Below are 24,042 nucleotides of genomic sequence, written 5' to 3'. Positions count from 1 at the left end.
GTTTCACTATTTAATAAACGACGAAGTTATCCCCGAACAAATATAAAAAATATACGGTCGAATTGAGAACCTCCTCCGTTTTTTGAAGTTGGTAAAAACTAATAGGTTTTTAAAATAACATTCGGCAGATTTCAGCTTACGACTGACTTGATTTTTGTCTGATGCTCCACACCTATGTGATGCAACTATTTGACAGATTCAATTAATAAGGCCGGAATTGTTTTCACAAATATGTATAATAGTGATGTAACGAATATTCGCATTCGCATTCGCATTCGCGAATATCCGCAAATTTTTGAATATTCGCATTCGCATTCGCATTCGCAAAATTTATGCGAATACTTAGCGAATGTTTTAGCGAAAGTTCATCTTGAGCTACATTAGAGTGGTGAAAATGTGTCGCTTTCTTTTTACATTTGTTAATGGCTGCAATGATTGATTCTTGTGACTTAAGCCCTTCTTTAACAACAAGTTGGATTTGGTGCGATGAACAATCAATGTTTTTAATGCTCAATAAAGAAATACCTTTTTTCATGTTAGTGCCACCATCTCTTACAATACATAAAACGTTTTCTTTGGGAATTCCCCACGATGACAACATAGTTTCTAACTTTGCCGCTATATTTTCTCCTGTATGTCGCCCATCGTTGAATACTTCTGCTTTCAATACAATCATTTTTCGTTCAAAATTATTGGTAATTCCGTGACAAGTGAAACTTATACGAAACGTCAAACCTATCAAACATTTTAAGCGCGCTCTTTTGACATTTTAAAATATTCGCATTCGTATTCGCATTCGCGAATGTTGAAGATAATTATTCGCAATCGCATTCGCATTCGCGAATGTGAAAAATCCAACATTCGTTACATCACTAATGTATAATGTTAAGAGATAATGACAAAATGAAATAATATTCTTCAATACTTTTCTTATATAGTAACAAAAAATAAATAAAAGTAACAGATAAACCCTATATCACCACCAAGTTAACCGAGTCGGCAAAGATTTTTGGGCTCCGAAATTTCGAAACAAATGTAGTATTGAGTTTATATTTTTCTGGTTCGATTGCGACCAAGCACGGAATAGAAGAAGATGTTGGAAAGGCCATAATGCGCCTTTTGTATGAAAACCGCTGTCGCCGGTTTAATCCTACACTTTTTTACTACTACCCTTGCAAACAGATAACTCTACTGCTTCTCAAATGCCATAGCCACTTAACTGGCAATGCATATTTTATGTGATAGGCTGCAATTTTATCATTTCTTTTCTTAAGATACTGCGTATAAAAGTATTTTCTTGGTAAATAGACGATCACATTAAGGTTTTTAGCTTTCCTGTCATATTCGATTTGTTGTCTTGGAGGTTATACACAAGACGACCTATCCTAAATATACTGTCACGGAGCCCCGTGGGTCGTAAAGATTTCTTCAGATGAAAGAGTCTTTCTCCAGACGTGATTTCATATTTGCCTTAGAATGATGGTATTTACATGATTGGCATTAGCCAAGAGTAGTAGTTGGCATATACATGGAATCAGTGATTGTGCTGGTTTTTATACAATATGACCTCTCCATTGGCCACTTTCACGGAGGCGCGACAGCCACTTTGCTTACTGCAGTACCACGTGGCTGCATCTCCTTTAATCCTCTTATCTTTGTAGTAACGATAACCACCCAATAGCATATGTGTGTGTCCTTTTGCCGTTTTCACAAACTTCGGCTCTGGAATCAGGACATCAAAAGTGAATACTCAAAAAATCAAAGCTAGACAAGCTAGCTAGTATTCTTCTTTTATCGTGTGGGTTGCGAGGCCGTTCATCAACCTCAGCAACCCTGGTGTCAGGGTTACTATTGAGCCGCCAGAAGCCCCTGATATAGCTTATGTAAGGACCACGTACTTAGTAAGTAGTAGCCGGGAAAAATGGCATGACGAAGTTAGTAAAAGGACCATTGAATAAGTAGTGACAATGTCGTTTTCATTGCGTATAATGTGAAAAAAATATGATTAAATTGCCACATAACCGCATAAGCTCACGACTATGTACCTAATCGTTATAGGAGGTCAAATGTACATCCATCGCATGATGAACTAAGTGCACGACGAGCTAAGTAAGTTACTTATAATACATGCGATTTGATATTTACCTAACGTTCAATGAAACTAAAAAATAGAGTGCTTTAAAATCCAAATGATTCGGGAATCTAAAAGTTGACATTGCACACCTAGTTTTATATGCGCAATGTTAAATTGAGACATGCTTTTTTTTAAATAATTGCTTCAAAGTCGTCAATTTAGACTCCCAAACCAAAAGAGCTTTTAGAAAGATGTATTTGTAAAAAGCTAGTGAAATAAAATTAATATTTTAAAATATTTTTCCGCCAATATTTATGATGGCACATGCATGCAATTAATGATTGTGCTGGTTCTTATAATATACAACTTCTTCATGGGCCACTTTTACGGTGGCACAACAGCCTATGGGACTTTTCTTACTGCAGAACCACGTAGCCACTTCACCTTTACACTTGTTATTTTTGTAGTAACGATGGCCACCCCACAACATATGCACAGCTCCTCTCGCCGACTTCACAAATACTGGCACTAAAATCAACACATTTCTTCTTACAGTTTAAAAATATAAGTTTAAAAATAAAACCCGACTACGGAAAAAACACGATCCAAAAAGTACGTTAGAAGAAAATAGGTATTTTTTCGTCCACACTTTATGCCCTCTAGAGGGCGCCACTTTGAATTTAGCGTGATGTCACATAGCCTATAACCACCGGACAATCAAGACGCTTCTTTTGACACCTCATTTGTTAAATTCTGACTGTTGGTTTAGAAGTTAGTTTGGAACAGACGTGCATACACACGTACATAGCAGTCAAACACATAACCTTTTTGCTTCGCACCACTTTTTAAATATGGCGTGCAAGAATAGAAACAAAGTAAAATATTAATTTAAATCTTTGTAATGTATATTATTAGAGATAAAAAAAAACATTAAAAGCGACGCAAAAAACTCAATAAAAAAAACAACAAGAAAAATAAATGACGGGTAACTAAATCGTTTAAGATTTCAGGATTCGCAAGTCTTGGAACCAAACATTTAATTTATAATTCGTTCAATTGGTATGAACGGGTTGACGGCGAAGAGATTGCTGCCGTGTCATACGAATCTCTGCTATCTCAAAAAATGCTGTTTTGAGTAAATCGCCTTTGAAGTTTTTTTCAGTTAATCGTCTTTATAGTTCGTATTAAGTGAAATATCTGTCATCAAAATATCAGAAAATATTCTAAAAAGTACTCTGAATAACAGGCACTTTTGATTTTTTTGTTTATTATAATAGTTTTTATTTAAATCGAGTTTAAGAGTTGTGCATGACCACTCTTCCATAGAGATGTGGTCACGCGGTCTGTGCTATATTAAGTTAGCAGAGTTTGGCACATGCAGCCGGTTTGTCATTATGACTTTAATCTATCTATGCTAATTATTAGTTGTAAGAGATGAGCGTTACAAGGTTTCTGTAAGGACTGCTTTTTGGGGATGCCCGGGTTGAGTAGAGTAAGTGAAATGGATACAAGGAAAATATTTATATTAAGTACTTAGTTTAATTTTGATATTTGAAAAATTGGAAATATTAATGTACAAGTTGGGAATTCCTTTTTTTCTACCCTGACATACTTTTATGCTTCGTACACATGCATCAATCAGAAAGGCAGTTCCACTGAATGAAAAGTTTGTATTTCCAGGAAAAGGTAAACAGATATACCGTACTTCGTGGCATAAAGGCAAAGCAGGCTGAAAAGTCCACAATACAGCATCAGCATTCTGTCTCTGTATTGAAAAACCCTTGCAACCACAAGAACTTGGCTTTGAATTGTGACAATATTATACCTTACAAAAGAAAAATATAGTTCTCTTCTTGGCGAACTATATTTTTCTACACAAAGCTCTTGCACCTGGAACCAAGGTACACCCTCATGGCAGCTGATACAGTTCTCGGTTGCACAGCGAACTCTTGAATTCTCGAGAGTAAAAGAGATTATTACAAAAATCGACAACACAAACCATCAGTCCACAAAACCTGAATCCGTTTCGCGACAAACCACAAAAACCGCTTCCAAGGGGGTATAATATACCTAGAACCCTTGAAGAAGCCGAACCCAGCAAAGGTTCAACAAATGTTTTCCAAAAAATCGCATTCGGCGAACGAGAATCATCTAGGAACAAAAGCAATAAACAAAATAACCCTGTGCTCATGAACTATTTACGATTGTGATGCTGCAATTGATGATCAAAACTAAAAATAATATTAATAGCGATGATGCGCTTGCTCAGTTATGAAAATCCAGGGTTACATCTATTGCGATTCTTTATTCAACAAGAAAAAGTCACAAGACCTTATCATCCTTATCACATTTGAGTTTGCTTTCTCACAATAAACAGTTTTCCAGCTCAGTATAGTATCCTTCCATTGCTGGTTCTTGCAAAACTCGATCCTTTGACCAACGGTCCCAGGTAGTATCACTGTTCTAAAGAAGTTTCCCATTCTTATTCAAACCAAAAAATATTTCCCCTTTATGCCTGGTTCAAAGCATTTTGGGTCCTCGACTTCTCTCTCAGATGCAGGAAGTATTTCCTCACTGGGCGCCGGGTTTGCAAGTATAAAGAATGTCGCGAATCGCTAGGATCACCTTCGTCGTAGTCACGCCTATCTATTGTAACTTCTAGTTAGATGAGTTAGGCGTGACCCACATGCAAAAAAATCAAGTTAGCAGACTTTGTCAACCTCTGTATCTCAAAAAGTATCAATAAATTTTAAAATGTTTTTACTGAACTATGTAAAGCATAGGATATAAACCCCTTTTGCACTGGTTATTCGTAACTCGACTATTTTAAGATAGCAGACTTGTGCGTGACACGGCAGATTGGGTACATAATATAGGATCAGTGTTTGTGCTGGTTCTTTTGACTGATAATTTGGTTATCCATCACTTTGACGGAGGCGCGACAGTTTCTACGTTTACTGCAGTACCAGGTGGCCAGACATCCTTTACTTTTGTTATTTTTGTAGTAACGATGGCCACCCCACAGCATATTCACAGTCCCTTTTTCCGTTGCCACAAATTTCGGCCCTGAAATCAACACATAGGTTTCACGGCCCAGTACAAGTACATACAGCTGGTAGCCATACAAGTAGGTATGGGTGTTAGTGATACCGTAACAAATACTAAGGGGGTGATTCAAACCATGATTCTGAGTCGATATCAACTTGAATTTCCTATCGGAAAATTTATGATTTTTTTTTTTTATTAATTTTAGTTCTATACTTTTGCGACGGAAAATTCCACTTGATATCAACTCAGAATCATGGTCTGAATTATCCCTCAAAGTTTTCGTTACGATGGCACTAACATCCTGTATATATTTTAACTTACCTACAACTGATTTGACCTTAGCGAAATGTTTTTTTGAAATGTATAAATTTCATTTAACGGATTCATATAATTAAAAGGAAGAGCTTTTACAAATTTGTGCAACGTAATTGATAATGAGCAAATAAAATGAAATTGTTTTACAATATACTTTAATTTTATAACACATAGATAACATAAAGTAGGTAAAGACTATATTTCCAATTAAGGTCAGAGGTACATTCATCGCATGGTGAACTAAATACCCACCCCTAATTGCTAATTGAATCAGCAAAAAAATCGTAATTATCTCAAACCAATGTCGTATGTAATTTTTATGTTAGTGATTCGATTGCAGCCAAGACTATATTTCCCTTCGGGTAGTGTCAGCTAAGAGTAGTGGTTGGCATATGCATGCAGTTAGTGATTATGCTGGTTTTTATACGATATGATTTCTCCATAGGCTACTTTTACGGAGGCGCGACATGTGTTTAGCTTACTGCAGAACCACGTGCCTATATCACCTTTAATCTTCCTATTTTTGTAGTAACGATAGTCACCCAACAGCATATGCGTGACTCCTTTTGCCGTTTTCACAAACTTAGGCTCTGAAATCAAAGAAGTAACCACAGTTATGAAAGAGTTTTTTTTTTAATAAAGACATATTTTCATGCTTACGATTCATGCGATTGGACTTTTACGTAAAGCCATACCCTGGACACTCCATAAAATTCTCATTCTTATCATGTGCAGCTTAACGCGTAAATTCGAGCGATCAGACACTTCGCGAGCTCTCCCCCCTACTCCGGCTTGTCATTTAGGACTTAATAGAGACCCAGAGGGGATGAGGAGGTTTTAGCGGGCGGCGAGAGCTATCGCACCAAAGGGGCCAAGCCCCGAGGGTGCCTCCCCGACGTCCGCTTCGCGGACGTCGAGAAGACAATAACTGCAAAACTGAGGAGGCCCGATACGTTTTTTTTTATTATTTATTTATTGTTGAAAACATTTTACATAATGATACAATTGAATCGCATTGCTAAACCTTGCGGGTTTGTCTCAATGCAATATTCCGCTATTGTTACAGTTTGTACTTCAGAAGTATACCACTAATTAATTACACTATTCAACAAATAAAGTACACATGTCAAATGCCAAACGCATACATGGACGAAAGAACCGGTAGGTAATTCGCCACAACACAACAACGTATTGGTGCGAAGCGGAGAACTACTGTTCTATAGTTGTATTATTCTTTATTCTATGCTCCTGAGAAATGCACTTTCGGAGGTATGTGACCTAACCTGTATTGGGCTGGCCTTCCCATCGCGGGTTGGAAGGTCAGACAGGCAGTGGCTTTTGTAAAAAAAACCGGACCTGTCAAATCTTCAGGTTAGGTAAGCAGACCCTGTGGAAAGCGGGATATTGATTCTTTATTCTATGCTTATACATACTAATATCATAGGTTGTTTTAAAAATAAAGATCAGACAGAAAGAGCTTTAAGAAAGATGTTGATAATCGTATCTAGTGTATAAAATAAAATTTAATAAGTTTAAAAATTAACTTTATTCATCACAACTTTGATTCAATGTTACTTAGTCGGCTAACATGTCTGCGCAAATATAGCATTGAAGAAGAAGTTTCTCTTGGTCACTTTATTTAACTTTTGCCAAGAACCTTGTGTGGCACATGCGTAGATTTAGTGCCCGTGATAGTTCTTATAGCCTATGAGTACTTCTTCGTTAACGACTCTCAAGAAGGCGCAACAGCCTACGCTGTTCCGACTGCAGAACCAACTGGCCACATCATTTTACACTTGATATTTTTGTAGCAACGATCACTACCCCACAGAATATTTATGCACAAAACTCCGGCATTAACTCTAATACATAAACTTATCTGTACACTTTAAAAACCAACACCTTTTGAGTATTTATAATCTTTCTTATTATAGATACAAATAAGTATACAGGATGTTAGTGACAACGGAACGAAAACTTTGGGGATGTATCAGGTCATATTCTGAGTTCATATCAAGTGGAATTTTCGGTACAGAGTCACTAACAACCTGTATAATAGAGGGTCCAAAGAGACAACAACAAAAATAATCGGCTAAGAATTCTGGGCTCGAAAACCTCGGAACAAAATATGACACTTAATTTATTGTTCGATCAATTGCTAAGAACGGGTTGTTGGCCAAGAGACCTGGTACATAATATAGAATCAGTGATTATGCTGGTTCTTAAAACCAACGATTCTATTATCGATCACTCTGACGGAAGCGCGACAGTTTCTGCGTTTCCAACTGCAAAACCAGGTGGCCATATATCCTTTACTTTTGTTATTTTTGTAATAACGATATTCACCAATAAACAAGATCGTACCCCCTTTCGATGTCTTCATAAACATGGCCTCTGAAATCAAAACAGCGATTTTAATTAGCATATAAGATTAGTCATAAAATAAAAACGAACATTTACGATCTGAATAATGTCACAGATCGTCACTTTTGTTTATTTAAAAATGATAATATAATTTATAAGACTAAGTAAATATTATTTATTAATTCTTGAAAAATAACAATAGGTCACAAATACAAACATAAAAACTAGTCATACGTCTATTTATAAGAAAGATAACATTTCTTTTCTTTACGTCTGGCCACTGTCGTAATGCTGAATTACGTTTCCTATGTTTCGTATTGTTAAAGATTACAATATCAATTTCAGTGACATTAATATAGTGGACACGTGACGGCGAGTTTAAAAAACAATTAATGACCATCCTCCGAAATTAGTGGTAGTCAAAAAAATTATTAAAAACGTTGCCACCAATGATATCAACGTTTTTAAAATGGGAGTTGGTTTACAGCATCTGGATAGGCAAATTCTGACAGATTATATTGTGGGTTATGAGGTGGATAAACAAACCAACCAACCAAAGGTGGGTGAACCCCCACAATCTTGGTATCACAGTTATTATTTTATAAAGGCCCCACCATCTGAAGAGACTGTGGTTGAAGAGAGTTGGAAACGCGAGCGATCATTAATAAAAAAGCGTTAGGTAAAAATACAATTGTCTTTATTAATTTCATCTTTATCAACACCATTATGTATGTATGCAGGTTAAAACACTCAAAAAGCACAATGTAGAACACGGCAGAACTAAGGCTAAAGTACCTAACTAAAGACCAAACTGATATACATATAAATGTGTCATGTAGGGCTAACATACGCAACGTGATAAAATTATCGATTGATTAAATAAATTTTGTCGAAATCGACAAGTTTGTTTTTTTCCTAACATGCGTGACACTGGCACGTAATGTTGACAGAACCACATGACTTATTTGGGTTCTTCACTCGACAAAATGACATAATTATATAAATTGACCGTGACAAAATTTTGCGTTGCGCACGTTCCCAGGCCCTAATGGTCATGACTAAATACTTTCCACTAAGTATTATAATAAAATTATTGCTAAAAAAAGATATTTTAAGAAAAAATACAGTGCAAGAAGACTATCCAACACAGGGCTTCGACAGAAAAATAATTATAAAAAGTTAATGAAATTCACACAAGCTTCGTAAAATCAATGGTAATCATGATAATACTTGAGATACATGAGATCAGCATGCAATACATACAAGTAACCTTAATGTCTTTAGAATCTTTCTAAACAATTTCAAATATAATTTCTTTCTATTAATTAAATTTCAATTATAATTTATCGTATACTAACCTAACAACTATAGAGATCTTATTATTAACGGACTTCAACAAAGAAGGATCTCACTTCGACACTCAAATTTATTTTGAAATGTATGATTATGAAGATCCAGGTTTAATTTCCAATGAGGATGTTGTCGAAATCACTTTGTGAGCCTGTCTTTTTTTGGTATCACAGGTTTGAATCACCTGATTGTTCGAAAAAGTAAGATTATTTTACGCTACGGAGGGCACGCTAAGCCGCTGTATAAAAACACCTCCATCAACCCGCAGCGACGCAGCATAGTGGAGCATACTCCATACACCCTCCGGTTGATTGAGAGGAGGCCCGTACCCAGCAAAGGGATATACAGGGTGTTAGTCATTTGATATCAACTCAGAAAAATGGTCTCAACCATCCTGCACAGTATTCGTTACGGTGTCACTAACACCCATACCTACTTGTATGGCTACATGCATGTACTTGTATGGGATGTGAGTGACATCGTAACGAATTCTGAGAGGGATGATTCGACCGATTATTCTGAGTTAATATCAAGTGTAATTTTCCATCGCAAAAGTATAAAATTGAAAATAATTTAAAAAAACTAAAAAAGAATCGTGATTTTTGCGACGGAAAATTTCACTTGATATTAATTCAGAATCATGGTCTGAATCATCCCCCTCGATATTCGTTACGATGTCACTAACACCCCGTATATAGGCTGTTTATGATTATGTATGATCCTAATGATTATGGTTGTCATTGATTTTGAGGATCATGTCGTTGTAGACGACGACAGAGCCGCGACAGGACGGGTTGCCTCCGTACTTGCAGTACCAAGTCGACTTAGGACCCCTAGTGCGTGTATCCTTGTAGTACCGGTACCGACCGATCTGCACCGACTTGCCTTTCACCGTGGTGATAAAAAATGGAACTGAAATGAGAAAAATAAGGTTAATGGGATTGCTAAAGTTTTTAAACACTCCATTGCACACACGAACACAAAACAGGTACAAGGCAAGCTAGAAACCTTTTATTGTTGTAAATTGGGCACAAATCGTGGAACATCGTGATATCAATTATCTAGATAAACAAACTAATTTTTTTATAACATTTTTATTCTTAACAACTGGTTATATTACTAATAGATAATAGTTCTTATTTACGACACCCTATAGGACTTATCATTTCAATAAAAGTAAAAGAAAAATGGAGGATTATGTTATGGAGATATTTTAAAAAGTAACAGCGATACGGCTCACCACTTATTACGTTATATTGGTGAGGCGTGGGTACTTGGTTCATCATGTGATAAATGTACCTGTGACTACTCCAATTAGGAGTATTCGTAAGCTTATGTTGTCTTAAAAGTCGCTTCCGTTTTTGTATTTATATAATAGCAAAGCAATTGGCCTAAAAGTAATAATTATTATAACATATTTTATTATCTTTATATTAAGGCACATAGAAAAAATAAATTATTAATTTGTAAATGGATGCCACACACACTCAATACAATAACATCAGATTTAAAACTTAGGTAAGTACACATAACGACAATTCAACAGAAAACAAAAATTGTCATATTGTGGTGGTGCATGTCCTCAATAAATGGACCTCACTCATCAATGAGATGATTCCTCAATTTTTATTTTACACCTTTTCACCTGGGATGCTTGCGGTGAGTGATTGTGGATATTCTTAAATTGAATTATTGCATTTTGAAAGGTGACTACGGAGGCTCTGCATTTGCATACGTTTTTACTGTAGGAGCAGAACCATACAAGCTTACAGCCTCTGCTTCTGTTGTTTCTATAGTAGCTGTAGCCAGCGTGAAGCAACATAGGGCGACCCATCCGTGTAACAGCGTATTCTGCTACTGTCAACAATATTTTTTTTTATTAGCACAAGGTGTTGAAATGGATAAATCCGTCAAAACATTCGCGGGATATTTCCTAGTTTACAAGGTGTGTAACAGATCATATATCTAGATATTTTACATTATGGAGCAACCTTTCTGTGCCCAGAAGTGGTACGTATATAGACTATTTAATTTTATGTTTATGTTTTATGAGTAACCTTAAGCAGCTAGCATAGTCTCGCAAGATAGACTGAAGACTCATATAGTTTTTTTTTTTATTTATTCATCTATTATATTATCAACTTCACCAGTATCGTCAAGAAGCAAACTTTATAACCACTAAACCTTTACTTTCTGTACGATCCATCCAAGCAAGTAGGTACTATTTAAAAATTGGGTCTCTTTTTCATTATACAAATGAAACTGTTCATCGTATTCTTGAATTTATTGTGTTCAAATAATAAGAAATCTTATGTCACAATAAGTAATAGGTATAAATTATTGCAGTCAAGTGTCAAATAAGTTCTACAAAATATCTAATATTTTAGAGACTTTACGTAGTTCATAATACAATTACAAACATAAAATATTGAATGAACCTGAAAAACATTTAACACACGTGATAAAAGACGCATTTTTATTTAGAAATAATCATTTTCAAAAAACAAATCTAAATGTATTTTAATTTACTTATAGCTATATTGGTTAAACACGATTGGTAATTTAATTTATATCTCTCTTTATTAACATTTATATTACTATTCGAGGAAATACACTATTATATTTAAACTCTGTCAACCACATTTTTTTCGCAAACAAGGCAGTGGAACTCTGGGTTTGGTGGCAATTATGTACGAGGTATAAGTGCACTTTAGCCTGTGTATCCCAATCAACTATGCAAGTAGCAATAAAAAAATCTAAGTAACATGAAAATGTCCTGGGGCCTTAGCTAAGTTGCAAACGATTATGCCGATCGACAGTAACAGTGATAAAAATATACGGGATAGACATGTCACCTTATATCTAACGTGTAATATAGGTATTTTTATCACTGTCTCTATCCATTGTCATAATCGTTTACAAATTGGCTAAGGTAATGTAATAAATAACAAATCAGGAGAAAACGGCTCTCTGTCTATGTACATAAGCACGCAGCGTAAATACGTAAAGCCCGCAATATTTTGTCAGACAAAGTCGCGTCTACCTCGGTAGCCGGTGCCGATTCGCAACTTAACTTGTGACACATAATGCGTTACTTTTAATGACAATGAGTCCCCCTGATCTCTATGACTCTAGGTCCGATGGTATATATCTTAGTCCTGCACCCAGCACTGGTCCTAGAACAGAGCCATGTCTTCTTGATCTTGCGTTCCGAACTATAAGCTGGGTGAAGATTATATCGACAACCACCATACAATATCACCGGATTGCCAAAACGAGACAGGATAAATTGTGGTACGTTTTCTGAGAACAAACCTGAAAAATCCAATTAATTTAATCACGAGAAAAAATCAATACACTTCTACATTAACAGGAATAAAACATGAAGTTAGTGACAAATATATTTATAGTCCTACAGATAACGTAGAGACAAACAATATGGTGAAATTATACTTCAGAGTTTGTTCAAGTGTATATATTTCATAAAATCACACCTTTCACTTTTGACCGAAGTAGGTAAATAAACCTTATGCTACAAAATGTTACCTCTAAATAGTCGAAACCGTTCTTTTTCTATTACTAAATCAGTATTTTATTCCAGCTACTCATTCCTTCCGTCTGACTGCAAAACATGGTTCGAAGATATTTCAGAGTATTTAAGAGTTTAAAAGTATACAACTGGACTTTCCTTTTTTACAGCTAATGCCTGCTCGCTGTTTTTTTCATATTTATTCATTCATGCGAAACTAATATAGATAATTTTTGCATTGTATTTCCTTTCTAACCAAGATTTGTTTTACAACAAATTGTAAAGAGGTAGCTTTGACGTTAGACCAATTTTACATTACTGAACTATCAGTCGTTAGATATAGGGTTACTTTTGACCATATTTAGTTGTGGTTATGGTTTCTTTTCACGTGGATGATATCATTATCGTGAGTGACAAGACTAGCTCGACAGTTGCTGCTGGCCCATTTGACACAGCGCCATACATTCTTGGGGCCATGACTGCTGCTGTGGTAGCGATTATAACGAAAGTTGCCCCAACAAAGCGCAGGCTTGCCAAACCTCGAAGTGCTGAATACTATCTCTGGAAGTTGACATCATTATAGTAAGCACATTATTTCACCAAGAATAGAAGTAAAATAACTCTGACCAAGGTTAATAACATCGGTCATTGACATTACAACATGCAAGAGATTATAGTGACCTACCTGACATAATCGTTTATGACTATTGACTATATATAACTCATTCAGATTCGTTGAAGATACTAAAAACATATAAAGGTAATGCAAAATTAAACAATTTATTGCATACAAAATTTAACTGAACAATCAATCACAACCATAAGAACACCACATTTTGTACGAAGTCATGGTTGCAATAAAACATTCCTATTTCTATATCAGGTCTTATTGCTTTATAACATTTTGAAGACAACTTCACGGTGGAGATATTTTTTTTATTATTTAATATGAAATAAAACTTGACTAATGTAACATAACTAAAGCCAAAAACTTGAAAATTCACTGTCAAATTAAATAAATAAAACAGAAATAAAATGATGGAAATTCAATGTATATGAATATTGTTAAACTTGATGATCTCGCATTCGACAGTGGTGACGGTAGCTCGGCAGCCCATACTCCACTTGCGACATAGCCATTGTACCTTAGGACCCTTACAGCGACTATGCATATTATATATGAATCTCCCGATCTGTATCGCCGGCCGGCCCTGCCGCGTCTTTGTGAATATTGGCCCTGAAAGGAAAAGCTTTAGAATAATAACAATAAATGACATTGCTCAAGAAAGTCTATGGTTAACTATGAACCCAGCCGTGTTAAACAAGAATTATGGAGGACAGAATAGTGGAGCACTGAAAGCATGAACCCATTAGAAAGAACCTATGAATTGAGACCACAATGAAACATGTTGCATTTTAATCTCACGGGATTTCGGCGTTATCCATGTCGTTTTATAGAGAACAATCTAGAAAATAAACTACTACATTTATTTTAAATATTTAATAATCTAATGAATACGACAGTATACAATACAAAGACAGGTTTTCGTAGTTCAGTTAATTATAATGAACATCCACTTTTCACAACACACTTTTCTTTCAGAAGTGAGCATACAAAGACATGCTAATAAATTAGTATCACATTCTCACATTCATTGGATTTACTCGGCAGCCAGTAGTAGTACTCACAAAAACTTCCCAAGAAATCAGTGATTGTGCACATTTCTGGCAGTGATAACTTCATCTGCGACGGTGAAGAGTGAGGCTCGGCAGCCCGTCCACCATTTGACGCAGAGCCATTGCACCTTTGGCCCTTTGGTGTTACTCCGCTGGTTAAACCTGTGTCTACCAATCTGTATCACCGGCCGACCACGTCTGCTCGTCGTATACACCGGATCTGAAAGTTTTTTTTTTATAAATATGTATAATATTACCTATAATAGGGCCAATCTCACCCAATGGTAAGTGACGATCATCATCATCTCATCTCAGGCCTTTACATATTAATCAAATGATTCAAACAGCGTTTCTGCGGCCGAAGTGACGATCATTACAAAATAATTTTAACATGTTGTAGTTCAGCATGAACGTCTTCGAAAAATTTTGACTGTTAGCATGTTTGGCCGAATCATTAATTAATTGAAAGTTTTTTAGATTGGATTATAGTTAGACTATAGTTAATTACTACGAAATTTTTATCACTATTTAACTCTACTAAAAAGTATTTATTTAATAAGTACAGCGATGTCACACGAAAACAGTTCAAAAACTATTATTCAAATATCAATAATATGTATGTTATATCGCGTGAAAAATGCACAAGCCCAATTCATTCGGTCCTAGTCAATACTATTGCTGAATAACAGTATTTAACAGACAGAATCTAAAGGTGCTACCTCAACATTTTGAAATGCCCCATTATGTTTCTTAACAAAAATAAGATCTCAGTTACACTGACTGATTTGTACCCACATTTGTCTTTGTCAAAAATGCATTTAAAGATTTCAGGGTTTTTAATGGAAGTGTATGTACTTCTGGTGCTCCTTCCTCCAATTTCCAGCCTCAAGTTGTTATTTAGAAGTAAAATTAAAGCAATAGTAAAATAAAAGTCCCGTATTTTAGTCACCAGTATATTTCTAAGAGAAACACATTTGATAAGCGTATATACAACCATTTATTTGTATTAGCTATGTGCATGAAAGCAGCGCCGCCTAGCGTTCGCGCTTATTTCGGTCATTTGACACCTACAATCCCTAGACAGAGCCACAAGTAATGAAAGACAACTTGCAGTCACTGCTGATACGAAGTCCTAAGATGAATATGATGAACCTTATGGTGACAAAGGATCAATCAGCCTATCGCCAATAACAATTGTCCATCATGTTAGAAATGACACATTTTTTAAATAAGAAATGCAAATTATTTTTTGTTTATTATCAAATTTACATAAAGTTTACATGTAAAATAATATTCTAATCGATAATTAAGATTTAAATTATTTACAATTTGTAGGAAATAAATACAAAAGCAGTTGTGACAGTATACCTGTCCCAATTTAGTCCTATTGTTACCGGGTTGCCCTAATATTGTACTTCGCACATAGAAATACACTACCTACTTAGTAATAAAACTCGCAATCTCACAATATGCTGATAAAAGAAACCTTCAAAAAACAGACAACAATAGTTGAATATACCTTCAGATTTACACGAATAAATAGCTAATTCTCAAATGTACAGTTATTATTCGGTGTTAAGTTTTTTTATTGCTATTTCATCATTGAAAAGCACGCATGTATTATTGTAATGGAATGTATTATTAAATACAGTTCATAAAAAAATATATCAAAAATATTAGCAACAAATGAAAAGACAAAATTGTATGCTCCAAGTGATTTATAGTGTATAAAAGGAATTACTAGTTCCAAATATTACGGTCACTTATAAATGACGACTTCGTTTTTTATGGTCTTAAGTTTCTTAGTGAGTAGATGACACTAATGATATTACATAATATATACATACTACGAGGTAGAGGTAGATTATGTACCTAATTATGTTAACTCGCACGATTTTAAAGTTTTATTCATACTCCACGCGGGACTGGATGCCGGCGGGGGCACAGAGGCAGACGTCGAGACTCGCGTCAATAAAGCTAGAGCCGCATTCGGTCAACTGAAGCCGGTCAGAAAGTCGTCCACTATTATCATGAAGAACGAAGCCACTATTATCATGAGAATTTTCACCTCCAACGTTAAGTCTGTCCCTATACGGGTGCGAGGCATGGTTTGCCTTAAAAACCTGATTGCCGGTCCCAGTGTTTATAAATGAATGTTTACGGCAAATATTAAACATCTGGCCTAAAACTATTACAAACTCAATACTGCGGAGATTGACTGAGAAAAATACTGTGGAGGCTGATATCCGCACACGGAAGTGGCGGTGGATTGGTCATGTCCTTAGAAGACCTGTGGAAAACCCGTCCCGACGAGTTCTGATCTGGTATGCGCGTGGAAAACGCAAAAGGGGAGGCCCAGAGAGACCTGGCGACTCTCGGTAGACCGGGAATTAAAAAGTCTCAGCGTGTCATGGGAGCAATTTTTAGAGCCCTACATCCCAACAGGGGATAACAGAATTAGAAGAGACATTCATTTTCCAACTGTGACCTATTCTGGACAGTTCGCGTTAAATAAACCGACACTGACTATTATAGTCGTAAGACCGAATTTCCTTTACTATGGCGATACTTTTCAACAGCGCCACCTATCACCATAGTCTAATAAAGATTGGTGAAACGCGGGTAGGTATCTACTTAGTTCAGTTTAAAGAACTTTATTCTCATAAAAAAACTATACATAGTCACTTAACATGAGAACTAAATGCTTTTACAGAAGATAGATAAAGTGCCGTTGAGCGGGCAGAGAGGGTATGCATATAAAAACTTACCAAAAACAAGAAATACATCGCTTTGATACGTTGTTTACAAGTGTGAGCGAAGTATGACTACCTATCGCTCATCGACAAACTAGTTAAAGGAAGGGATTGGCGTTCACAGATACAGGTTGTTCATTTAGTTACTTACTTAAAGTTTTACAAGATTATTCTATGGTACACATGATATGTTTACGCAGCTGGGATTTGAAGATATTTAGTGACGTAGTATTTTTTATGTAGGATGGTAACTTCATGAGCTGCTTGTACCTCTGACTACAATCACGTGCATCTGATAAAATCTGAATATAATCGTGCACTTACATTTATTTATTTTATAGAAGGAACTAATTACAACGTCCCACTGCAGGGCAAAGTCATCTCTCCCTTTCTTCCACTCCCCCCTATGATTTAGGGTTATGAGGTGGATTACCAACCTCATCAACCTTGGTGTCAGGACTACGTATTTACATCAGTACCAAAGTAGTAACCAGGACCAATGGCTTAACGTGGCTGTACTTTCGGACAATGGGGTGATCAGCCTGCAATGTCCTAACCAAAACAGGGCTCAGAAAGTGATTGTTGTGATATGTCCCCACCGAGATTCAAACCCGGGGCTTCCGGATAGTGAGTTCAACGCTCAACCACTGGATCACGGAGACCATTGATGATGATGACGATGATGAGGTATTAATGGTTGTGATCGCTTTTATGGCTGATGATCATGTCTTCTATAGTGACCACGTTGGCACGGCAGCGCCCGTCGCGCCATCTATGACAGAGCCACCGCTTCTTCACTAACGACTCCTGGCCCCAACGCTGGATGTACCGGTATCGCCCGATGACTATCATCGGCCGACCACGCTGAGACACGCCCCATATAAGATCTAGAAATTAAAAATTGGTATTTATTGTATGGGCTTTTGTAGTCAAAAATAAATGGTTTATTATTATATTATTAAGTGGTTTTCTCTTTAGGTTTGAAGGTCAGTCAGGCAGCTTACATAAAAAATCGGACCTTAAGGTTACGTAAGCGAACCCTGTGAAAAACGGGATAAAAGATGATAATTATAATTATTCATTTCGTTTTACAATAGTACCTCCTAATTTTGACAACCAACTTAAATTTAATTTAATTTGACAGTTCTAAACCTAACTCCATCACTGTCTTGCACTTAACGTAAGTAATGGACGGCACTATTTTTAGAGGTGTCACTATGTCAAATTAAAATTAAATTAAGTTTTGTTCGCTAGAATCGGCACCAATACATAATAAAAACAAAAGAAGGACAACACTGAAATTCGTAATTATATTATCTGTTATCTTTTTAATAAATGCATAAAATAAAGTTGTAAATCAGAAAAAGACTTTAATCACGAGTTGTTTTTTTTTTTTTATTAAATTATCATTGATTGTAGTAGGTATCACAGCTGTAATGTAACGTCTTGTAAAACTTAATACAAATATACCGCACAAATATGTAGGTACACTCTAGAGGTAAGTATACAAAATATAGGTACGTAGACTAGTAACATAATTTCTTTTAGAATAGAAAAGAATAGCATAGAAATAGTTTAATATAAAAGGACGAGAAAAACAAGACTAACATCATTCAAACGAATTCAATACCGTACTGTTTTGAATCTAAAATCACCTTAAAAATAACACATAATGTTATATATTATATTGTTTATCATAATCTTCTAAACTTAATTTATACGGAACTTTAATAAAAAACCCAACAATGTTATTATTTATTAGAACAAAATTGCTAATTATTTTCATAACATAACATCAGCTCGCGATTATATCCCAATCGGAGTAGTCAAAGCTACATCCATCCATCCAAAATGTACTAAGTACCCACACCTCACCGAGCTTTCTGTTGGACCAACGATAGGTGGTGATTGAAAACTTAAAAAATAACACCTAAAAGTTAAACATTCGTCAATGACTATGTCGGTTGATGGAGTGTACAATTTGTCCATTCATCGTGACGATGGTGGCCCTACATCCCTTGCTCCACTGGCTACACGGCCACCGGACCTTGATCTTCCCTCTGGTACGCTTCTCCTGATAATACCGGTACGGACCCACTTGTATTACTGGTAGACCGCGCTTTGACGACGAGTAAAACACTAAAATAAAAAAATACTATGTTTAACATTTTATGTCTCCGCTCAAAGTCATTTTCTTAACATTTACTATGATTAACAAGTACTACCTTCTTACCGTGTGGTTATAAAACAAAAAACCCAAACAACAACGGTTATATTCATCTATATATTAGTTAATTAAAACACATAATAAAGGGTTCTTACCGCGTTTAAATGGGGATACTACTACTCCACTCCAATCTCATCAGTTATCCCGTGATCATGGCACTTGCAACAGTGTCGAAATATCGGGAGTCTCATATCCCCATTTAAACGCGGTAAGAACCCGTTATTATGTGTTTTAATTATGATAATAACTGCGTAAACTTAAAACAATGTATATATATTAGTTATTAATCACACAAATACTAGACTAGACACACCTACTTTAAAGTACAATGAGTACGAATTTCAATAAATAAATTAATAACATTATTTTAACCATTAGTGGTTATGCTGATTCTTAAGTGAGACCACCATTTCGTTGAATGTGATAGCAGAGGCCCTGCAACCATTTTGTTTTGTCCAATTTTCGCACAACCATTGCACTTTCTGGCACGCCCTGTAGCGAGTGTAACGTTGTCTATGGTACCGGTAATTTCCAACGTGCAGTACCGGATTGCCGCGTATAGACTTTGAGTACCATGCCTTAGCTGTAACAATAAATATCTGTCATTATCACATAATTACACATAACCCCTAAAAATACATTCACGCTAAAAAATAAGCTGATCTTCACTACTTTTACAAAAAAGAGGGATAAAAATAGGACGAGATACAGAATTAATTTTATCATCTCCATGTATTTTCGACGAAATTATAATTTACTATAAATACAAAAACTTAAACACGTAAACTTTCTACATTTTATTGCATAGCTTAGTGACGTACCATGAGTATTCGTATTTTTCTCGTAATTACGAGAAGGTAACGTTTAATGTAACTGTAATTTAATCTAAACAAACTAGATATAGAGCAAGTGATACAAAACAGATATCTCGCTTTATCTGAGTTAAGTTGCGACAGGATGTTATAAAACAGACCTACGTCAGTCCTGTTCAACTTTACATCTCCCATCATAGCTGCCTGATCTGCCGAAAATTAATAAAATACTACAAAATTTCCGAAGTACACCACAAAAAAATTACAGACCACTTACCGCACCCCGATCATCACATTTGCCTCACGGCACAAATTACCAAGTCACGATTTTAGTTTTCAAGCGTTTGAAGTTTAGTTCTCATTCTGGCAAACAAAACGTATATTATTTTAGTTGAACATCTCAAAAATAGTTCTTTCCTTCACGTAAAATGTAAGATAATGGTTGTAAGAAAGTGATAGAGAAAATAGTTTTTACAATAAGATTCCCATTGACATTCAGAATTTGCCTTTCAACTGTTTTAAGACAGTAGTTAAACAGAAACTACAAAAAAAGGTTATTATAAAGTTAGTGATTATTTAGAAGATATGAATGCATGGGATTAACTGCCTGAGAACTGATATTAGGCAGCTAAATAACTCAATTATAACCTCGTAAGGCCCGGATTTCCAGACACAATAGTTAAACAATGGGATTTAGATTTTAAAGGGACTTTGGGCCTTAAGACCATATAACAATATTTTATGTTTATTTTTTTTTTAAAGAACGTCTAGGGCCCTGTGCCGAGGTTGTCTTGCAGCTTCTTTTGCAGGTTATGAAAAGCTGCAGTAGTTTCAGGCGGATGAGACGTTCGTTATGTAAAAATTTACCATTCAAAGTGTAACTATGTTACCTACTGAATAAAGATATTTTTGAATTTGAATAAATAAATTTAAGTTTATGCCTGCCTGTACCACCATCGGCACCATTTAACGTTATTATACTGACAGATAATTTATGAGTATAGTAATGAGTATGATCCGAATTGATCCTGTCGATACTATTTTCAAAAGTGGTGCGAGAGGCACGGCATCCATCTAACCACTGCTATGATCTTGACAGCTGCTGTGTCTGTGGTAACGGTAGTTTCCCAACTCGAGCCACTGCTCGCCCTCTTTGCACTCCATCCAAACGGCTGGAAATACATGATTGAATGAGAATACGAGGAGGAAGATCACTAAGGGGCAAATCCAGTCGTCTGGTGGGAATAGCAAGTGCCAAGAAGAGCTACAGAGCTGTCTGGTATTCTATATGCCGGTAAGATGTCACTTTATAGTAGGTACTGCTATCATCCGAATAAATTCTGGATAGCTGATAGCCTATTTAACCTAGAGTGCACCACAGCCTAAATATCCTCAAGCTGTTCTAATTTCTTGTTGCGCTATCCGCCACATAAGGGAATACGGGCCTGAGTTTATGTCAGTATGTGAACGAAAACGCACCAAGATTTTTCAATGTTATATTTAAAGTAGAATTAAAAGAAGTAGATTTCATAATGGTCATTCAAAAAATATAAAAGGACAATTAACTACACAATTTTATACTTACCCCCTCAAGTCCCTCTGGAAGGGACTTCTAACCATGACTATCTTTACACTAGATAGTAAATCAAAATAATTACTTTGTTAGACTGCCTACTACTTTGTAAGACCACGTTCCTGATGACAAATCATAGTCTAATCATAAACAATAAAATTGAATATTTTTACATTTAGTCGTAAACTGCATAATATGATAATCTCTGGTAATTCGAAATTAAATTACAATGAGATCCTTAAAAATTTAATAAAAAAATAATAGAATAGAAACTATATTTCGAATTACCAGAGATTATCATATTATGCAGTTGTATTGTATTGTAATAAAAATATTACAATAATAAATTAATTGATAATAATATGTTTATTTTCATTCATTTTCATTTCAATATGTATATTAATCATATAAAGTATAGTCCTGAACCTGAATTTCGCTATCGGAATCTCCGGACAAAAATTTAACAGATTCGCATAGAGCTGTCACATTAAGAAATTACTATCAAATGAGGTGGTCAAACGCAAACCAGAGGGGTGTATGTCAAACTCATCAAATCTTAGGGATTTTGATTGTGATATAAGTTCCTACCAAAGTCCAGTCTAGCCTTAGCTTAGCGATGCTAAGCGTCAAAATTGTATACAGGTGTTAGTATTTTAATTGTACACATGCGAAGGAAAATCCACTTGATATTAATTCAGAATAATGAGCTGAATCATCTCCCTCAGTACTCGTTACGATATCATTTACACCTCGTACAAGTACGTACCAGTAGCCATACAAGTATGTATGGGTGTTAGTAACACCGTAACGAATACTGAGGGGGTTGATTCTGAATTGATATCAAGTGGAATTTCCGGTCGGAAAATTCATGAAAATTCATGTAAATAAATTAAAAAATACAATACCAACTTTCGTTTAAAAAATCCTTTTACAGTCGCATATGAGAGTGATCATCAGTGACTTTAACAAGTACACTGTCAACTGTTGTAAGACAGGCTCGGCAACCATCACTCCACTTCACGCAGCGCCATACAGACTTGGCCCCCTTCGTGGTGTGGTGATTGAATCTCCCTTCACCAAGCAGAATCACTGGTCTACCATACTTGGACAAAGCATACACTGCCCCCGAACGATTTTCTGAACCTATTTCTTGCACTACACTCCCTGAAAAAAATAAAAATATTAACACAAAAACTGATTTTGAAACATTGAGTTTGTTTCAAGAATATAATTTATGTTCAGAAATTTAGTTAACTACTTACATAAATAACGATTACAAAAAAAAAGACAAACACAACTAGTAATGTAAACATTTTAATAATTAAAATGAATACCACAAAGAAGATAGGTCTAAGGAATGCAAAAAATAAAAAGTTATTTGTAGAGATACAATTTAATTAATGAGGACAAAGATAATAATAAACGTAAATAAGAAGCGATACTAGTACACGACAGGATTGTAATATAAAACATTGACTTACATTAAGGGTTTGGAAATGGCTAACACTTAGAAAAAATTGAAGACAAACTACTAGAAACCAATAATAATGATGTTAATATAGCTTTTGGTTTATTCGAAGTCGCGGTCGTGATTGTGAGGTCTGCCTTGCTTCATGACTTTGCCTCCGATAACGGTGACGGTGTTCCGGCAACCTTTCCTCCTCCACTGGTTGCACCGCCATATCTGTTTGGGTCCACCTGAATTGTTGAGGTTGTATTTTTGAAACCCAAATATCATTGCCGGATAACCTCGACCACTGGTGAAGAAAATTGGGTGATCTGAAAAGTTAGGACTTATTCTGTAACTTGTTTTAAAAGAAAGCAATCAGCCGATATTCAAACACTGTAATTAAATACGTCTTTTCACACATTTTTAAACAAATTAGACATTTTTATTTACACATTTTTAAACAAATTAGAGGAAAAACCAAATTATTGTAAATATAAATAGCGCAACAAACAATTATATGAAATATACATATTTAAACACTTTATGTACTTATTCTACACTAGATAAATTAAATGGATGGTCAACTCATAAAAGAAAAATAAGAGGAAGAGGGACAGAACGTTTTTCGAATGTTCAAGGAGAGCCGGATATCCTGGCCTAAGTAGCGCCGGACCTAAACAAGCTGTCGCCTGTGTCATTTGACCATGTTGACGTCAAGCGGGTAGGTACTTAAGGACATCTTGTTAAGGACTGATTTGACTTATATGAAAACCAAACTGGAGACCACTGCGAAGACTTGTGACGTGAGTTGGCCAGTAGCTGACCCAGTTACGATATTGCCAAAGAATGCAAATGACGCGACTGGCTGCG

General features: G+C 35.6%; 1 protein-coding gene across 35 annotated transcripts in view; it reads right to left on the bottom strand.

The window, feature by feature from the left end:
• LOC126370072 (protein tramtrack, beta isoform-like) overlaps positions 1-24,042 on the bottom strand; it is a 282,534-nt gene that overhangs the window by 148,620 nt on the left and 109,872 nt on the right. Inside the window, exon 5 of one of the 35 annotated variants that reach the window (XM_050014739.1) lies at positions 10,740-11,005. The exons of 33 other annotated variants lie outside the window; for them this stretch is intronic. In XM_050014739.1, coding sequence (XP_049870696.1) covers positions 10,755-11,005 — 251 coding nt within the window. In that variant the 3' untranslated portion in view covers positions 10,740-10,754. Of the gene's footprint in view, positions 1-10,739; positions 11,006-21,631; positions 22,887-24,042 lie in introns of those variants that run through there. One more of the 35 variants, XM_050014763.1, reaches the window with a different exon arrangement.

This window comes from Pectinophora gossypiella, chromosome 10 (genome assembly GCF_024362695.1).
Source record: "Pectinophora gossypiella chromosome 10, ilPecGoss1.1, whole genome shotgun sequence".
Classification (NCBI taxonomy): domain Eukaryota; kingdom Metazoa; phylum Arthropoda; class Insecta; order Lepidoptera; family Gelechiidae; genus Pectinophora; species Pectinophora gossypiella.
Note: the sequence above shows the minus strand (reverse complement) of the source record. Positions and strands in the feature narration are given on the sequence as shown.